The sequence below is a fragment of the Phocoena sinus genome, chromosome 6 (genome assembly GCF_008692025.1).
Source record: "Phocoena sinus isolate mPhoSin1 chromosome 6, mPhoSin1.pri, whole genome shotgun sequence".
Classification (NCBI taxonomy): Eukaryota; Metazoa; Chordata; class Mammalia; order Artiodactyla; family Phocoenidae; genus Phocoena; species Phocoena sinus.
In genome coordinates, this window is record NC_045768.1 from 90,888,026 (window position 1) to 90,906,824 (window position 18,799).

At 39.0% G+C, this 18,799-nt stretch overlaps 1 protein-coding gene across 1 annotated transcript in view; it reads right to left on the minus strand.

Annotated features, from left to right (window-relative positions):
* CENPP (centromere protein P) overlaps nt 1–18,799 on the minus strand; it is a 234,864-nt gene that overhangs the window by 206,668 nt on the left and 9,397 nt on the right. The window contains exons 2-3 of the mRNA XM_032636179.1: nt 9,846–10,027; nt 6,986–7,074 (exon numbers count right to left, since the gene is read on the minus strand). Of these exons, the coding sequence (XP_032492070.1) occupies nt 6,986–7,074; nt 9,846–10,027 (271 nt within the window). The remainder of the gene's footprint in view (nt 1–6,985; nt 7,075–9,845; nt 10,028–18,799) is intronic.

Below are 18,799 nucleotides of genomic sequence, written 5' to 3' on the forward strand. Positions count from 1 at the left end.
TTCAGTCTTGAAAGGTTGCTTTTAGGAGTTTATCCATTTGTTGGTGCATAATTGTTCACAGTAGTCTCTTATGATCCTTTGTATTCCTGTGGTAGCAGTTGTAAAGACTCATCTTTCATTTCTGATTTTACTTGAGTCTTTTATTTTTCTTGGTGAATCTAGCTAAAGATTTATCAATTTTGATTATCCTTTCAAAGAATCTGCTCTTAGTTTCTTTGATCTTTTCTAACGCCTTTTTAGTCTCTATTTCATTTGTTTCTGTTCTGATCTATGTTCATAGGTTTCTTGTTTGCTTTGTTTGTTTGTTTGTTTTCGGCCCCACCAAGTGGCTTGCAGGATCTTGGTTCCCCAACCAAGGATCAAACCCAGGCCCTTGGCAGTGATAGCACAGAGTCCCAACAACTGGAACACCAGGGAATTCCCTCTGATCTATGTTATTCCCTTCCTTCTGGTAACTTTGGGCTTCATTTGTTCTTCTTTATCTTTATACCTCAGTTCCTTGAGGTATCAAGTTAAGTTTTTTGAGATTTTTCTTGTTTCTTTAGATAGGCATATATTGCTATGGTCTTCCCTTTCAGAACTGCTTTTACTGCAGTCCATAAGTCTTGGTATGTTGTATTTCCATTTTCATTAGTCTCAAGGTATTTCTTTATTTTCCTTCCATTTCTTTTTTGACCCATTGGTTGTTCAGTAGCATGTTTTTAATCTCCACATATTTGTGAAATTTCCAGTATTCTTCTTATAATTGATTTCTAGCCATACCACTGTGGTTGGAAAAGATGCTTGACATCATTTCAACCTTCTTATATTTAAGACTTATATAAGTTAAGAATATATGTTCTATCCTGGAGAATGTTCCATATATACCTGAAAAGAATGTGTATGCTGTTGCTTTTGGAAGGAATGTTCTATATAAATCTGTTAAGTCAACCTGGTCTAACGTGTTCTTTAAGGTCAATGTTTCCTTATTGATTTTCTCCCTGGATGATCTATCCATTGATGTGTGATCAATTTAAGGTCCCCTATTATTATTATATTGCTGTCTGTTTCTCCTTTAGGTCTGTCAATATCTGCTTTATATATGTAGGTGCTCCTCTGCTGGGTGCATAAATATTTATAAATGTTATATCCTCTTGTTGAATTGACCCCTTTATCATTATGTAGTGCTCTCCTGTCCCTTATTACAGCCTTTTTTAAAAGTCTATTTTGTCTGATATAAGTATAGCTACCACAGATTTCTTCTGGTTTTCATTTGCATGGAATATATTTTTCCACCCCTTCACTTTCAGTCTGTGTGTGTCCTTACACCTGAAGTGAGTCTCTTGTAGGCAGCGTACAGAGGGGTCTTGTTTTTTATTTGTTCATCCACTCTATTTCTTTTGATTGGAGAATTTAGTCCATTTACATTTAAAGTAATTATTGATAGGTATGTACTTAATGCCACTTTGTTCATTATTTTCTAGTGTTTTGTAGTTTCTCTGTTCTTCTCTTGCTTTCTTCCTTTGTGGTTAAATGACCTTCTTTAGTGGTATGCTAATATTCCTTTCTCATTACCTTTTGTGTATCTACTATAGGTTTTGGCTTTATGGTTACCATGAGGCTTACAAATAACAACTTAAATTTACAACAGTCTCTTTTAAGTTGATAACAACTTAAACACATTCCAAAGCTCTACATGTTTACTCTCCCCCTCAACATTTTATGTTCTTGATTTTACATTTTACGTATTTTTATCATGTATATCCCTTAAATAATTATTGTAGTTAGTTGTTTTTACTATTTTTGTCTTTTAACCTATGTATTAGCTTTATAAGTGATGAATTCACTACCTATACTACATATTTACATTTACCAGTGAGATTTATACTTTCATGTTTTCCTGTTACTAATTACTGCCATTTCTTTTCAGCTTAAAGAAATCCTTTTTACATTTCTTTTAAGGCTGATTTAGTGGTGATGAACTCCTTTAGCTTTTGCTTATCCACAAAATTCTTTTACCTCTTCTTCGATTCTGAATGCTAACTTTGCCAGGTTGATAATTCTTGGTTGGAAATTTTTTTCTTTCAGCCCTTTGAATACTTATGCCACTCTCATCTGACCTGCAAAATTTCCCCTGAAAAATCTGCTTAAGGTCTTTAGGGTGTTCCCTTGTACATAACAATTGTTTTTCTCTTGCTGCTTTTAAGAGTCTCTCCTTGTTTTCAAATTTTGGTATTTTAATTTTAATGTGTCAGTGTGGGGTTTTTGCGGTTTGTCTTATTTGGAACTCTCTGGGGTTCCTGGATCTGGAGAACTGTTTTCACAGTTTAGGGAAGTTTTCCACCATTACTTCTTCAAATATGTTTTCAGACCCTTTCTCTTCTCCTTCTGGAACTCCTTGTAATGTGAATGTTAGCACACTTCATGTTGTCCCATAAATCCCTTAAGCTATCTTCACTTTTTTTTCATTCTTTTTCGTTTTTGCTGCTTTGACTTGGTGAGTTCCTGTGCCCTGTCTTTGAGTTCACTGATCTTTTCTTCTGTCTCATGCTGTCTGCTATTAAAATCTCCAATGTATTTTTCAGTTCAGTTATTGTACTCTTTAGCTTGGGGACTTCTGTTTGGAACTTTCTTATATTTTCCATATTTTGTTGAAGTTCTCTGTGTGTTTATCCATTCTTCTCCTGAGTTTGGCTAGCATCTTTATGACCATTACTTTGAACTCTTTATCAGGTAAATTACTTATCTCTGTTTCGTTAAGGATTTTCCCTGAGGTTTAATCTTATTCTTTCTTGTTTCACACATATTCCTCTGTTTCTTCGTTTTACTTGATTATCTATGTTGGTTTCTCTGCATTACATGAAACAGTCACCTCTCCAGTCTTGAAGGGCTGGCCTTGTGTAGATGAACCTTACTGTTCAACCCTGCCCTAGTTCTTGGTTGTCTCTCAAACCTTTATGATTATCCAAGCTGCCAATTTTATTTTTTATAGCTCCCAGTAGTTGAAGTTGTGCCAGGACCAAATATTCTTTTTAATTTAAAATTTTCCCTATTTTTGAATCTTTTTTTTTCATTTCATTGCATTTCAGGGAGAACAGTTATGAAAACATACTTAACTGTCACTTCCCCCAGAAACTGCCACCCATTTGACTTATTATGCTGCATGGACTGTGAATGCTGACACATGTTAATTCTAATGTTCTTGCAACTCCTCACAAACAGTACATTAGCACTAACAACACCAGAGAGTAAATCTGGGGAAAAGAGTTGTATGTTCCAACTGCATCTGACAATAATAGCTGTGCCAACATGGGTAATCATTCAAACATTCTGGGTGTATTTCCCTATAAGAGGGTTGACCTAGATAATCTATAAGGTCACTTTTGGTCCCAGCATTCTATTAATATGATTTTAGGTCACTTTGGTTTCTAACATTGTACTACCATGATTTTATTATAACAATATTCTACAAGTAAGATAATTTTATTGTTTAGGTTACTTTTTAATTTTCTGATAGTTAAATGTCACCCTCTAGTGGAAATTTTGTTTTAAAAAGTGTTTTAGAACACAGAAGGTTGCTATTTATTTATGACTGTTTTTTTTCTATCAGTCTCAACTATAAAAATCTGCTCAACACGTAAAACAGTAAAATTATTTTAGAAGGCAGTTTGGTACTATCAATCAGAATTTACATGTAAATCTGCTTTAACCTGGCAATTCCATTAGAGATATAGTTCTAAAAATATACTTACCCAAGTAGGTCTAGAACATCTGAGGGTTTACCAATAAATAATAAAAATCATAAAACTGGAAAGGTGCAGAGAGAAAGGGAGTGTTCTTAACATAGCCTGGGACAGCATGCTCTTTTTGTAGCAAATTAGGTAAAACCAAGCAGTTGAAAAGCACCTACATACTTTGAAATGTATATAATGACAACTTATGTCCCTTTAGAGATTCAGCAATTACTGTGTTCTATGTCTTTCAAAGAACATAAATTGTTCCTCTCCTTATATATTTTTTTCCTGCATCCCCTAAAGCATGTGGGACAGAAACTGCTGGTAGTCCCCAATATTTGTACTTCTTTCTTGCTCCAATTTTTTCACTGGCTACATGGCCATGCATAATGAAGGCTAAATTTCCAGCCTCCCTTGCACTAATTTATTGGCCATTAGAATGTAGGTGAAAATTATGGGTGTTACAACTTCTGAGAAGTGTCCTTCAATGGAAAAGGTGAGCCCTGGTTTGCCCAGCCCTTTCCTGATGTCTGAAATGCTAAAGTGATAACTGCACTATGATTTGGAAGTCACATGGGTGATGGCAGAGCCTGATGATCATGAAACCACCATACTAGCCCTTGAAAACATATCCTGCAATTTTGTTTAAGCAATAGAGAAATAAACTAGTACTTTGAACCTCCCTTATTTTTAAGTTTTCTGTTATGTGCAGCTCAACTAATTCTAATTCATTCAACATGTGAGCTAACAGTATAACTTTAGGCCAATACTAAATGGTTACAAAATTTTCAATCATGCTTTGGTGGTATGAGGATCAGAATATTAGCTTAAAAGGTGAGGTCTGGGCTGGTGCCACTACTGCCTGGTAGGAGGTAGGGAGCATAGCCACGACAGCAGGGGTAGCAGGTCCTGTATGGTAGGGCTCACATGGCTCTGGTCCTGTCTATGTGGCTTCATGGTGGCCACCCAGGACCATCAAGCTAAGCTACTGCAGGAGCTGCAGGGGCCCAGTGCCAGTTCATGCTGGGAATGCCTCTGGTCAGGTAATAGCCATTCTTAAGAAGCACGTCGCATTATAAAAAATGCCCCCAAAGTGAAACCTCATCCTTGATCTAACTCATGATGTGATCAAATTACCACTTGATGCTTTTCTTCAGAGGCTTAAGGTGACCACAGTACGGAACTTCAACAAAATGAAATTAAAATATTCCAGTCTATTTTATCTCTCAGGCCAAAGCCCCACTAATGAGCACACTAATCAATCTGGCCACAACCTATCCTGGAATGTATAGCTCCACTGAGCAGCTCATTCACCTCAACTTCAGAGGATGGTCTTTCTTTTTTCTGTTGGACTTGTGGATATCCTCCCAAGGAGAAGCCTAATTTTGCTAGCAGTCTAACTTCTCTCCAGATAAGTCAGGAAGTGACTATAAAAAAGGTGAATGCCAACAGCAGAAAAAGCCTGTAGGACCCCAAGGCTACTAGGATGACCCTGAGCAGTTTCCTGGACAATGTATACACTGATAGTGCAGATGTTCTCAGACATGGAACTAGACCTCAGACCTCTGACTCTGCCAACCCGACACAGATTATAGGCCTGGCCATTAATGGAGGCCAGAATGCAGGTAAGCATTTGGTATCTCACCACTCTGAGCTTAGGATTACATTAGCCATAAAGAAAGAAAAGGCAGTTGTCCAACTATGCATCCTTATGCAATGAGACAACATCCAGGAATTTCTGGGCCACACAAAGGAGAAGTCTGGAGTCCTGGCATGGGCTTTTTATCCTAAATGAGATCAACCCATTTGGGTCCATATTCTGTTTTAGTCTTCAGCAGATGATGTTTGAGGTCATACAGAACTACAATATCATCTTGGTGACTCTGCATGGCTCTAAGGCCTGGTGCCAACCTGGGATCAGTTTACCTTCCCTAGGGACACTCATCACCCAGGTCCATGACATCCTACTCAACCGGCTTTGGCAATGCCACACTGTGGATGTTCTTGGTCACTTTGACAGACTAAACGGGGATACTCTGAGGTGGGAGCAAGCTGGAAACTCTGCCATCGGATGAGAGGCCTAGATATCCCTCAGTCAGTTCTCAGCCTGCCGGGGTCTGTGGTGACAACCACGGACATAGACTGCAAAGAGTTCTCAAGAAGCAAAACCTCTAGCCCGGACACCTGGACCCAGTTACTCTTGACTAGTTGAGGACAGTTTCTGATATGTGACATCAACTCCTGTTGCATACAAAAAGGGACAACTTGAGGCTGTTTCTGTGGCTGAGGATAAGCATGAGGAACCCAGGCACATGACTGCGAATGCAAGCAAGCAGCAGATCCATATGACTTGGTTGTGACAACTGGTCTACATCCACTTTAGTTATCTGACGAACTGAGGCCAAGGCAGCGTGCCTGCCCTTCCCTGTACCTCTCCTCTACACATACTCTCTGTAGGCCCAAACTCATAAAACCAACGGGTTGAAATTGCCTTCTGCTATCAAAGCACGTGCCCAGGATTGATCATTTCTCAAAATTATGCCTGGATCCCATTCTTCTTGGAGCCAGACTTTGAAGATGTCTGAGTCTTGTTCTGCCCTATCCTGGCCAGGGGCTGCACGTTAATATTCTGTCTGTTTTCTGATTTTATGTGAAAATCCTACCAAGAGTATCTTCCTCCTATGTTGTGTCTCAGCAATCCTGTATAACTTGCTGGCATAACCGTGAACCACCTTGAAGTCTAACCCTCCAGCCCTGAGCAGTCTTCAGACTGTAGTGATCCCACATGGCCACAACTATAGGAGAGGCCCTGAGCATGAACACCAACTGTGCTGCTCCCAAATACCTGACCCACAGAAAATGGTGAGATAATAAATGTGTTTTGTTGGTTTAAGCTGTTAAATTTGGGAGAAAATGTTAAGCAGCAATAGATAACTAATAGATAATTGATGACTGAGATATCAGCTGATGACTGAGGGCATCCAAGACTGTTCCCATGACCTTGGGGCTTGCACTGGAAGCCCAGGAACATCTTACTAACTGCCCTCCAATAAAGCACTATGCTCTCAGCAACAATCCTACTGCACACAGTTGCTGGGGTATTCATACTTAAAATTTATTTTTAATGGTACCACTTTGCACAAATGTGCTACGAGGGGGCCCTAGCTCAAGAACGTCTCCTCAACTCAGCCACTGCTGAAGACTGGGGTGTGGGAGTTTTTATTTCATAGCAGCAGAATCTGTGTTATCTACCACATGTATTCTTAATTTACCTGGATTTCCAGAAGCTGAAATTCAAGTTGAAACGTAATCATGTGGCAATTTCCTGATAATCTGTGTCTCTGCAGAACTTTCTTTATACCTGTAAATCATAAAAATAAATATTTTTGTTTGAAAATAACAATTTCCTTTAAATATCTATTATTTAATTTTGTGTGGATACCTATAATATACGTGGGTATATGTGTGAGAGTGTATTTGCATTGAAAATACCTGGAAGAATGTGCACCAAATTGATCGCCTTTGCAAAATAAGATTAAAGACAACTTGTACTTTCTAGTTATCGATTATACCAAAGATTAAGGTAAGAAACAGAAACATGCTAGTATGACCCTAGACAAACTTGAATCATGATAACTGTTAGGTAACTGTTAGGTATTTTTCATTTTTTCAACATTATCTAGACCTAGTTAGACAATAAATTAAATCCATGTATTTACCTCAGTTAACTCTCAAAACTTTACTAAAATGACAGCAAAAGTATTTTTTTAGGTAAAACATGAATACACTCAAATGCATAAAATGCCCTGTTCTTAAGTATACATCATGATATATATATGTGTGTATATATATATATATATATATGTATATATTTACAAGCGTTTCCCATGTAACCACCACTAAGATCAAGATACAGAAAGTTTAAAGTACCCCATAACGTTCCTTCATGCCCTTTCCAGGCTATACACTATGTCCCCCTCAAGAGATAACCATTATTCTGACTTTATTACCATCTACTTTTGCTAATGAAGATATTTTTAAATGAGCACAATTCTCTTTTTAATTTTTATTTAGTTTTTTTTTTTTTTTGCGGTACGTGGGCCTCTCACTGTTGTGGCCTCTCCCGTTGCGGAGCACAGGCTCCGGACGCACAGGCTCAGCGGCCATGGCTCACGGGCCCAGCCGCTCCGCGGCATGTGGGATCTTCCCAGACCGGGGCACGAACCCATGTACCCTGCATCGGCAGGCGGACTCTCAACCACTGCACCACCAGGGAAGCCCCTATTTAGTTTTTTAAAAAAGAAATTGGTAGAGCTTCTTTTTTTCTTTTAATTTTATTTATTTTTGGCTGCGTTGGGTCTTTGTTGCTGTGCATGGGCTTTCTCCAGTTGTGGTGAGTGGGGGCTACTCTTCGTTGCAGTGCGAGGGCTTCTCATTGTGGTGGCTTCTCTTGTTGTGGTTCATGGGCTCTAGGCATGCAGGCTCCAGTAGTTGCAGCACACAGGCTCAGTAGTTGTGGCATGTGAGTGCTAGAACGCGCGGGCTTCAGTAGTTGCGGCACATGGGCTCAGTAGTTGAGGCATGCGGGCTCTAGGCAAGTGGGCTTCAACAGTTGTGGCACGCAGGCTCAGTAGTTGTGGCTCGTGGGCTCTAGAGCACAGGCTCAGTAGTTGTGGCACATGGACTTAGCTGCTCCGCGGCATGTGGGATCTTCCGGGACCAGGGCTCGAACCCATGTTCCATGCACTGGCAAGCAGATTCTTAACCAATGCGCCACCAGGGAAGTCCCCACAATTCTCTTTTTTAAAAAACTGAAGTATAGTTGCTGTACAATACACATACATTACACATGGACAATATAGTGATTCACAATTTTTAAAGGTTATAGTCCATTTCCAGTTATTATAAAATATTGGCTATATTCCCCATGTTGTATAATATATCCTCGTAGCTTGTTTTATGTCTAATAGTCTGTACCTCTTAATCTACACCTATATTGCCCCTTCCCCCAGAAGGGCACAATTTTACAAGGATAAAGAGAAAAAGATGAGAGTAACCTAATTTTAGAAGCTGAAAAGCAGATGGATAAGCTAGATATTACATAAAAAAGTGGAACTAACCTGGCAGATCCAGGAAAATTAAAACCTAAGCCAGCAATGGGGAAAGCTCAGAATCAAGCCCATTCAAAGGCATTCTGAATGGGCACCACCAAGTACCTCTACAGATGGGGTAAACCTGGGGCTCAAAAAGAAAGAGTGAGACTTTTGTACAGTAAAATCTCACTCTCCATATTCTCTGTATTCCATCTATTCCTTTCAAGTACCTGAAGGGTCTAAATTTCATTTCTACATGTAATTCAAAGTTTCACTGAGGTGAGCTGCCCACCACCTTCAGAGGGTCACTCTTCCTCTCCCTGGTCATGAGGGTTATTTTGGTGGAAAAATCAGGAAGCATTTCCTAAAGTGATTCCTTCTTCTAAACCAAGTTCCCAACAACCAATTGCACAGCTGAATTAGCTTCCCCTTACTTGTTAGTGCATCACAGACCCTTGGTAATAAAACGTAAGTCATTGGGACCAGAAACCCTCCTCTGCCAAATGGTCCAGTTCTTGAAATATTTATCTTGGCCACAAGGCCATGCTCATTAGTAGCAGAGTACCACAGATGACACAACTCTCATGTCAGTAGTGAACAACAGCTAAGATTTACAAATTAATGCTGCTACTGTTCTTAAAGTCGCTAATGGCTGTTACTTGACTATTAAGTTACATAATGACAGACTGTGTCTTCTTTAATATCTACCTCAGGCAGCTTTTAAGAGTATTACACACACTGTGATATTGAATAGACACTTGACAAAACAAGTTTACCACAACCACACATTCAAATCATTATCTTGCAGAATTTTAATTCAGCGATAAGGCAACCAATTTCCTATGTATAATAAGGTAAACTTCAGTACCACTTCTAGATTAAAATGAATGCTTACTCTGGAAATTCCCTGGATGCGTAATGGTTAAGACTCAGCATTTACACTGCCGTGGGCCCAGGTTCAATCCCTGGTCAGGAAACTAAGACGCCACACAGTGCAGCCAAAAAAAAAAAAAAAAGAAAGAAAGAAACTAATGCTTACTCTTTTCTGTCATCTCAGTGCTCGTTAGGTCCTCTGTCTTCTTGGAGTAATGTCTTATACTGATGCCAGTAAGCGTACTTAGAAACTGAAGTTCTGATTCTAAATGTCCAAGATGACTTCTCAGATCTTTTGACAATTCCCATCCTTCAGAATCTGCTTGGTATATTTCTCGAAATGATTTTCTAAAAAGCAAATACCACAAATAATTACTTCAATTAAGAAACCACTAATAAGTGTTTCAACTAGTATCTATAAATTTCTTCAAACCATTCCCATTTTATCCTTCTTACTCTCTTCCCATTAAAACTAGTAAGATTTTTCTTAAAGCCAGTAAGATTTTTCTTAAAACCAATGTGGCTACTAACACTGCAATCATTAATCTCAATATAAAACAAACCTAACCAAGTTATAATACCATTTTCCTACATATTAGAAACAGCTATAAAATAAATTATAACAGGAGTACTTTGTAAAATTAAAATGTCTGTTTAGGCTGGAATATTTAAAGTGTTCCAACCTAAATGTCTGATATCCCAAGACGCCTCAAACTATTTTAAAAGATATGATGAACCAAAGACAAAATAAATCGGGGCTTCCCTGGTGGTGCAGTGGTTGAGAATCTGCCTGCTAATGCAGGGAACACGGGTTCGAGCCCTGGTCGGGGAGTATCCCACATGCCGCAGAGCAACTAGGCCCGTGAGCCACAACTACTGAGTCTGCGCATCTGGAGCCTGTGCTCCGCAACAAGACAGGCCACAATAGTGAGAGGCCCGCGCACCGTGATGAAGAGTGGCCCCCACTTGCCACAACTAGCGAAAGCCCTCACGCAGAAACGAAGACCCAACACAGCCAAAAATAAATAAATAATTAATTTAAAAAATAAATAAATAAATAAATCAACTAGCTTCAACTTCTAAAACAAGTGAAGTATCACAAAGCATTTTATACTCAGAAAGAGATTCTTGTGAAACTGAAGAGTATAGAGGTAAAAATTCCAAACAAATAATGAATAGCATAATCTCTAAACAACACTGTAATCAGATATTCTGACTGAAAACATAGCTGTTTTCCTTGAAAAAAGTAAAATTTCAGCAAATAATCGCATTAAATGATATTTTATTTTTTGTAATCCTTTATTGCCATCATGCTATCAGCTACATTCTACCCTGCTGACTTCCACTATCTTAAACATGCTTTCCTTTCCTTCTGGGGCATGATTATCCTGATTCTCATTTTACATCTTGGGTCTTCCACTGTCCCTGCTTTTTGTCTCCCGTATTAGAAGAAAACCCTAACACTCTTGCCTCTGCTCTTCTGAATATGCATTCTCTCATTCCAGAAGAATATCTGATGATTAATCTCAGCTCTTTTATGCCAGTAACTCCTAAAACACACCTTTAATCATCTCTTCTTCCTGCAAGGTAGATTTAACTTGATAAAGCATCAAATGTTTTCTTCTTCAAATTAGTTTTTCCTTCAAATTTCCCTACTCTTGTTAATGATAAAATCTGTCCCCTGCTATAGCAGGTTCCATTTCTTGAGGATCACCCTTGCTCTATTACTCCTCTCACATCTGGATCTGAGGTCATCTTTTCTGCTCCCCCACATAGCTATCCCTCCTTTTCTAATTCCACTACATTAGCCTATGTTCTTATGACCATATACCATGTCTATAAAGAATAACCTAACTGTATCTTCACACTCATATTTCAAAACTTGTATAAAGTCTGTAGAAATTTTTTAAACTTTGTTTTAATGCTAATTTAAAATATCACTATAAGTATATTCTATGTCATCTGAGAGACTACAACATGCTCTTTTGTATTTGCTTTTTGAAAATTAAATAGATAAAGCTAATGAACAAAAGAACAGAGATAATCTTTATATAAATGAGTTCCTTCCAAGTGAATACTAAATAATGATACAGCAAACTACAGATAAAAATTTCAAGGTATTTCCAAAAGAGCAAACTGATAAGAGTACTAAGTAATCACATTAAAGGACAGATATGCAGAACTCAAGAAAGAACTTGTGGCTGAGAAATGGAAAAATGGGGAGTTATTGTTTACTGGGTACAAAGTTTCTCTGTGGGACAATGAAATCATTTTAGAGATAGATAATGATGTGATGGTTGCACAACAATGTGAACTAAACTATATACTTTAAAAGGGTTAAAATGGTAAGTTTTATGTTATGTATATATTACCACAAAATAAAAAGATAACCTGCATATTCTCATTCATAGCAGTAACTTACTGTGAGCAAAACATCACTGGTCCATTGCAATTAATGATGCTATTCTGAATGAATTGGGGATATGGGTTTTATGGTTTTGTAGTTTTATTTATTATTTGCAAATTTGTCTTAGTAGCATATTTTTTTTTGCCCAAAATTAGATGTTCACAAGAAGATTTTTTTCTTTAACAGCAAATCTACACAAGACTTGAGTTTAAAACTCAATGATCTAGGATTCTATGAAGATGGCAGAGTAGGAAGCACCAGGAACCTATCTCCCCAACTAGGAAGCAATTGCAGTGGCAGAATCTGTCTGATATAACTTTTTTGGAACTCTGGAGACTGCTGAAGGCTTGTAACTTCATGGAGAAGGCTTAAACGTACGTTACAGTAAATCGTGGGCAATTTCAGCTCTTAGCACAGTAGTAGCTACCCACGCCCCCTCCAACAACACGGCAAGCAGCTGTGCACATGTTCTTCGAGCCACCTGCATACAGCTTAGGGGAGCAAGAGTGGGCAAAAAAGACTCTGTCCGCCAAATATTGAGTATCTGTGCTCCAGTTGCTGATTGCGGCTGCTCATCACAGAGAAGCAGACAGAGAGGAGGGTAGTCACTGCTGCAAGCCCCTACCCTCTGGCTGAGGTAGCATTAAGAATATTTAAAGAGTTGTTGCTTTTTGTTTCCCACCATCATTTTTGTCTTTTCTTTTTCAGGAGTCAGACATTAAAGACTAGGACATGAAAAATCAAACTAAATATGTGGGGAAAATTAGAAAATGATTGCACATACCCAAGTAAAAGCTCAGAAAAGACATAATTAGACATTAAGTTTACACTTCAGGCTGATCCTCAGCACACAGACAGCCTACAACAACAACAACAACAACAACAAAACAACCTAAAACAACAAAGAAGTGCAAACACTGGGGAAGAGGGGAGAAAATCTTATTTCCAGAGTTACCACATTATTAAATTAAAATGTCCAGTGTTCAACAAAATATCACAAGGCATACAAAAAACAGAAAAGCATGGCCCATTCAAAGAAAAAAAAATATTCAAAAGAATCTGTCCCTGAAAAAGACTTAATGGCAGATATATCAGACAAAGACTTTAAAACAGAAGTCTTAAAGATGCTCAAAGAAATAAAGGAAGATGTGGAGAAAGTTAAGAAGACGATTTGTGAACAAAATGGAAACATCAGTATAAAGACAGAAAACCAAAAAGAAATTCTGGACCTGAAAAGTACAATAACTAAAATGAAAAATTCACCAGAGGAATTCAAAGGCAGATTTGAGCAGACAGAATAATGTATCAGTGAACTTGAAGATAAGACACTGGAAACGGAGACTGAGGAACAGAAGGAAAAAACACTGAAGAAAAGCAAACAGAGCCTAAGGGACGAGTGGGACACAACCACAAGGACCAGCATATGCATTGTGGGAGTACCCGTAGGAAAAGCAAGAGGAAAAGGGGAAGAAAGACTATTTGAAGAAATAATGGTAAAGGGCTTCTCTAGGGGGGTGCAGTGGTTAAGAATCCACCTGGCAATGCAGGGGACACAGGTTCAAGCCCTGGTCCGGGAGGATCCTACATGCTGCGGAGCAACTAAGCCCATGTGCCACAACTACTGAGCCTGCACTCTACAGCCTGAGAGCCACAAATACTGAGCCCGCATGGCACAACTACTGAAGCCTGCGCACCTAGAGCCTGTGCTCCGCAACAAGAGAAGCCACTGCAATAAGAAGCCCGCGTACTGCAACAAAGAGTAGCTCCCGCTCGCCACAACTAGAGAAAGCCTGCATGCAGCAACGAAGATTCAATGCAGCCAAAAATTAAAAAAAAAAAAAAAAAAAAAAGAAATAATGGTAAAAAGTGTCCCAAACTTGATGAGAGACATGAAGGCTAACATTCAAAAAGCTCAACTAATTCTAAATAAGATGAACTCAAAGAGGGTCACAATGAGACATAATCAAATTTTCAAAAACCAAGGGTAAAGAGAGATTTTGAAAGCAGCAAGAGAAAAGCAAATCATCACATATAATGGATCCTCAATAATATAAGAGCAAATTTCTCATCAGAAGTTTTGGAGGCCAGAAAACAGTGGGCCAATACATTCAAAGTGCTAAACAAAGAAAACCATCAACCAACAATCCTTCTGGCAAAATTTTCTTTCAAAAGTGAGGAAGTGGGACTTCTCTGGTGGTCCAACAGCTAAGACTCTGAGCTCCCAATGCAGGGGGCCTGGGTTTGATTCCTGGTCAGGGAACTAGATCCCACATGCTGCAAATAAGAGTTCACATGCTGCAACTAAAGATCCTGTGTTCCGCAACTAAGACCCGGTGCAGCCAAATAAATAAATATTTAAAAAAAAAAAAGTGAGGAAGAAATCAACACATTTTCAAATAAACAAAAGCTGAGGAAGTTTGTTACCACTAGACATGACCTCCAAGAAATGCTCAAGGCAGTTCTGTAAAGTAAAATAAAAGTACACTAGACAGTAACATGAAGCCATGTGGAGAAATAAAGATCTCAATAAAATTAGTATATGGGCATATAAAATCTACTAGTATGGTAACAATGGCTTATAACTGAACTTCTTTTCCTACATGATTTAACATTTTAAAAAATTATTAGTCTAAAGGTACTATGAGTATAACTTTCATCTGTAACTCCATGTTTTCTACAAAATTTAAGAGATTAATGCATTTAAAAGAATTATTAGTTTATGTTCAGGGGTACAAAAGTATTAAGATGTAATTCTGTGACATAAAAAAACAAAAACAGTGGGGATGGAGCTGTAAGCAGGCAGAATTTTTGTATGTTATTGAAATGAGGTGTGTATAAATTCAAATTAAGAGTGTTGTAACTTTAGCATTTTATTTATAATCCCTCTGAAAACCACAAAGAAAATAGCTAAAGAATATATATCAAAGCAAATGAGAAAGAAATTTAAGCACTTCTCAAAAGACAGAAATGCAGGAAATGAGGGACAAAAGAGCTTAAGGGAACACACACAAAAAAAACAAAGAGCAAAATGACAGAAATAAATCTCTCCTTATAAATACTTATTTAAATGTAAAGGGGTTAAATCCTCCAAACAAAAGACTGAGTTTGGAAGAACTGATAAAACCACAGGCTTTAACCATATGCTGTCTATAAGAGAATCACTTTAGATACAAAGACTAAAAGTGAAAGGATGGAAAAAGATACTCCATGCAAAAAGGAACCAAAAGAGAGCAGGACTGGGGATACTAATAACAAACAAAATAGAGTTTAAGTCAAGAGGTTATAAGAGACAAAGAAAAAAATATATATATTAATGAAAGGTTCAATACAGCAAGACATAAAAATTATAAACATTTACAAACCTAATGACAGATATCAAAATACAGTTTTCCTTCAGTATCTGTAGGGTATTGGTTCCTTGACTCACCACAAATACCAAAATCCATGGATGCAGAACCTGTGGATATGAAACCTGAAGATACAGAGCTGACTATATTTCAAAGCAAAAACTGAGACAGTTGAAGGGAGAAATAGTTCTACGTTCAAAGTGGCTACATAAGAGGATGATGAATTCACCCTCCTCCCATAGTCACACCAAATCTACACGTACATATGAAACAATTTTCTCTGAAAGAAACCCAAAACCTAGCTGAGCAGCTCCTACACATCAGGCAAATGAGAAAAAGCCTATGTTGAAATGGACAGTAGAGGCTGAGACACAATCCACATAAAAGCCACCTGTTGCACGGCAACCCACAATCAAGAGGGACTAACAACCCCGACCTGCTCCCTGAGGAGTGAAAGGTGTGAACAGCACAGCTGGCACCCCAAATTTTAAGACCAGCACCTGAGAGGCCCTAAAATAAGTCCCTAAAATATCTAGCTTTGAAAGCCAACAAGCCTTGGATCCATGAGATTCACAAGGCTAAAGGGCAGCAGTCTCCAACCTTTTTGGCACCAGGGACCAGTTTCATGGAAGACAATTTTTTCACAGACCAGGGCGGAGGGCGGGGATGGTTTCAGGAGGATTCAAGCACATTACATTTATTGTGCACTTTATTTCTATTATTATGACATTGTAATATGTAATGAAATAATTATACAACTTACCATAATGCTCATAGGAGGCAGAGCTCAGGCGGTAATGTGACCTGTGGGGAGCAGCTGTAAATACAGATGAAGCTTCACTCTGCCGCCACTCACCTCCTGCTGTGCAGCCCGGTTCCTAACAGGCCACAGACCGGTAGTGGTCCGCGGCCCAGGGGTTGGGGACCCCCACTATAGGGAACTGAGAAACAGTTCTTAAAGGGCTCATGCATGCAGACTCACCTACCCCGGAACTCAGCACAGAGGCAGCCAACAAAAAAGCAACCAGTGTTTCTGTTTAAGAGGCCTACTTCCTTACCTTAAAGCTTTGGCCTGAAGACTTCCAATTTAACATCATACAAGAGCCTACTTAAATACCTCCAAAGAAAGAGGCCAGAGCATCATCTTTGTACTCTCTCTCTCTGTCTTACTCCATATCACCAGTATCTCCTGGAAAGGAGTTTGTGCACTCTCTGGAATCCTGATTTTTGTGGCTGCTGCCCAGTTGGACACCTCTTATTCACTGGGCTCTGGCAGTCAACAGAACTTACAGCAGAACTTATTGTGGGTCCTGTAGCACTGTAACAAAAGGAGAAATAGTTCTTAAATGACTAATGGCCCCAGGGCACAGTGGAGATATAGCAGACTAAAATGCAGGCCTAATCTTACTGTGAAAGAGACAAATAAGCTTATCTTCAGAACTGGAGCCTGAGTGGCAGGCTTATCATTAAACACACATTCAGGGCCCAATTACAATCCTCTGCAGAGACTGAGGAGGCCAGAGGATGCTACCCTTCATGCTTTCCATCTGACCAGGCCCCAAGTCATCAGTGTCTCCAAGACAGGGGCTTGTGCACCCCAACTGTTGTGAATGCTGTCCAGAGGACACATCCCTTTATAGCCTGGCTCTGGTGTCCAGCAGGGCTTGTGTTCATGATTTCGAAAGAAAAGTAACGGAGAAACACTTCTTACCTGGCTATTACCAGGGCTCAGGGCAGAGGGAGCAGTCTTCCCTCGAAGTATATTTGTGTACTTTAAAAGCTCCTCCCTGGGGGCTTCCCTGGTGGTGCAGTGGTTGAGAGTCCGCCTGCCGATGCAGGGGACATGGGTTCATGCCCCGGTCCAGGAAGATCCCACATACCGCGGAGCGGCTGGGCCCGTGAGCCATGGCCGCTGACCATGCATGTCCGGAGCCTGTGCTCCGCAATGGGAGAGGCCACAACAGTGAGAGGCCCGCGTACCGCAAATAAAAAAAAAAAAAAGGCTCCTCTCTGAGCTTCTTCTTGCCAATCAGCCTGAATCTACCTGCTGACTGAGAACCTCCCCTTTGCGACACTGACAAGTCTTGAGGTACCCTCAACTACTGGGAGCAGCTAAGAATAAATAGGCTGCTTGGACAACACCAAGGTTTGAGAGAAAACCAAGACAGAGCTGAACAATAAAGTTCATCTACTACACGAGGTCACTCTTCCAAGACTGCAAGAGAGGGCTGTTTTATCTAATACATAGAAACCAACACAGAGAGTCAAGAAAATGAAGAAACACAGGAATATGTTCCAAATGAAAGGACAAGATAAAGCCTCAAGAAAATACCTTAATCAAATGGAGGTAAGTGATTTACCTATAAGCAGTTCAAAATAATGATCATAAAGATGCTCACAGAGCTCAGGAGAACAATGGATAAACAAAATGAGAATTTCAACAGAGAGAGAAACTATAAGAAAATACTAAGTAGGGGTCATAGACCTGAAGACTACAATAACTGAACTGAAAAATTCAATAGAGGGGTTCAACATCAGACTAGATGAAGCTGTAAAAAGGATCAGTGAACTTGAAATTATGGCAATGTAAGTTATCCAATCAGAACAGCAAAAAGGAAAAAGAATGAAAAAGAAAAAAAGCTAAAATGGCTTAAAAGACTTATGGGGCAACAACAAATGGACAAGCTTTCAAATTATAGGGGTCCTTGAAGGAGAGGAGAGAAAGGGGCAGAAAACTTATTTGAAGAAATAATTGCAGGAAACTTTCCTAACCTGGGAAAAGAAACAGACATCGGATCTAGGAAGCATAGAGAGTACCAAATAAGAGGAACCTAAAGAGACCCACATCAGACACATTAGAATTAAAATATCAAAAGTTAAAGACAAGGAGAGATTCTTAAAAGCAGCAAGGGAAAAACAACTTGTTATGTACCAGGGAACCCCAAAAGACTATCAGAATTTTCAGCACAAACTCTGCAGGCCAGAAGGAAGTGGCATGATATATCCAAAGGCTGACAGACAAAAACTGCCAACCAATAATACCCTACTGGCAGAGTGGTCCTTCAGAATTAAAGCAGAGATAGTTTTCCAGACAACCAAAAGCGAAAGGAGTTCATCACCACCAGATAGGCCTTACAAGAAATGTTAAAAGAACCTCTCTGACACAAAATGTCAATAAGTAGAAGCAGGAAACAAGAAAGTATAGTTCTCACTGGTAAAGGTGAATATATAGAAGAATTCAGAATAATCTAATGGTGCAATGGTGGTAGGTTAATCACCTAAAAGCTAATATGAAGGTTGAAAAACAAAAGTAGTAAAAATAATGATAAATACAACAATTTGTTATGTTATACACAATATAAGAAG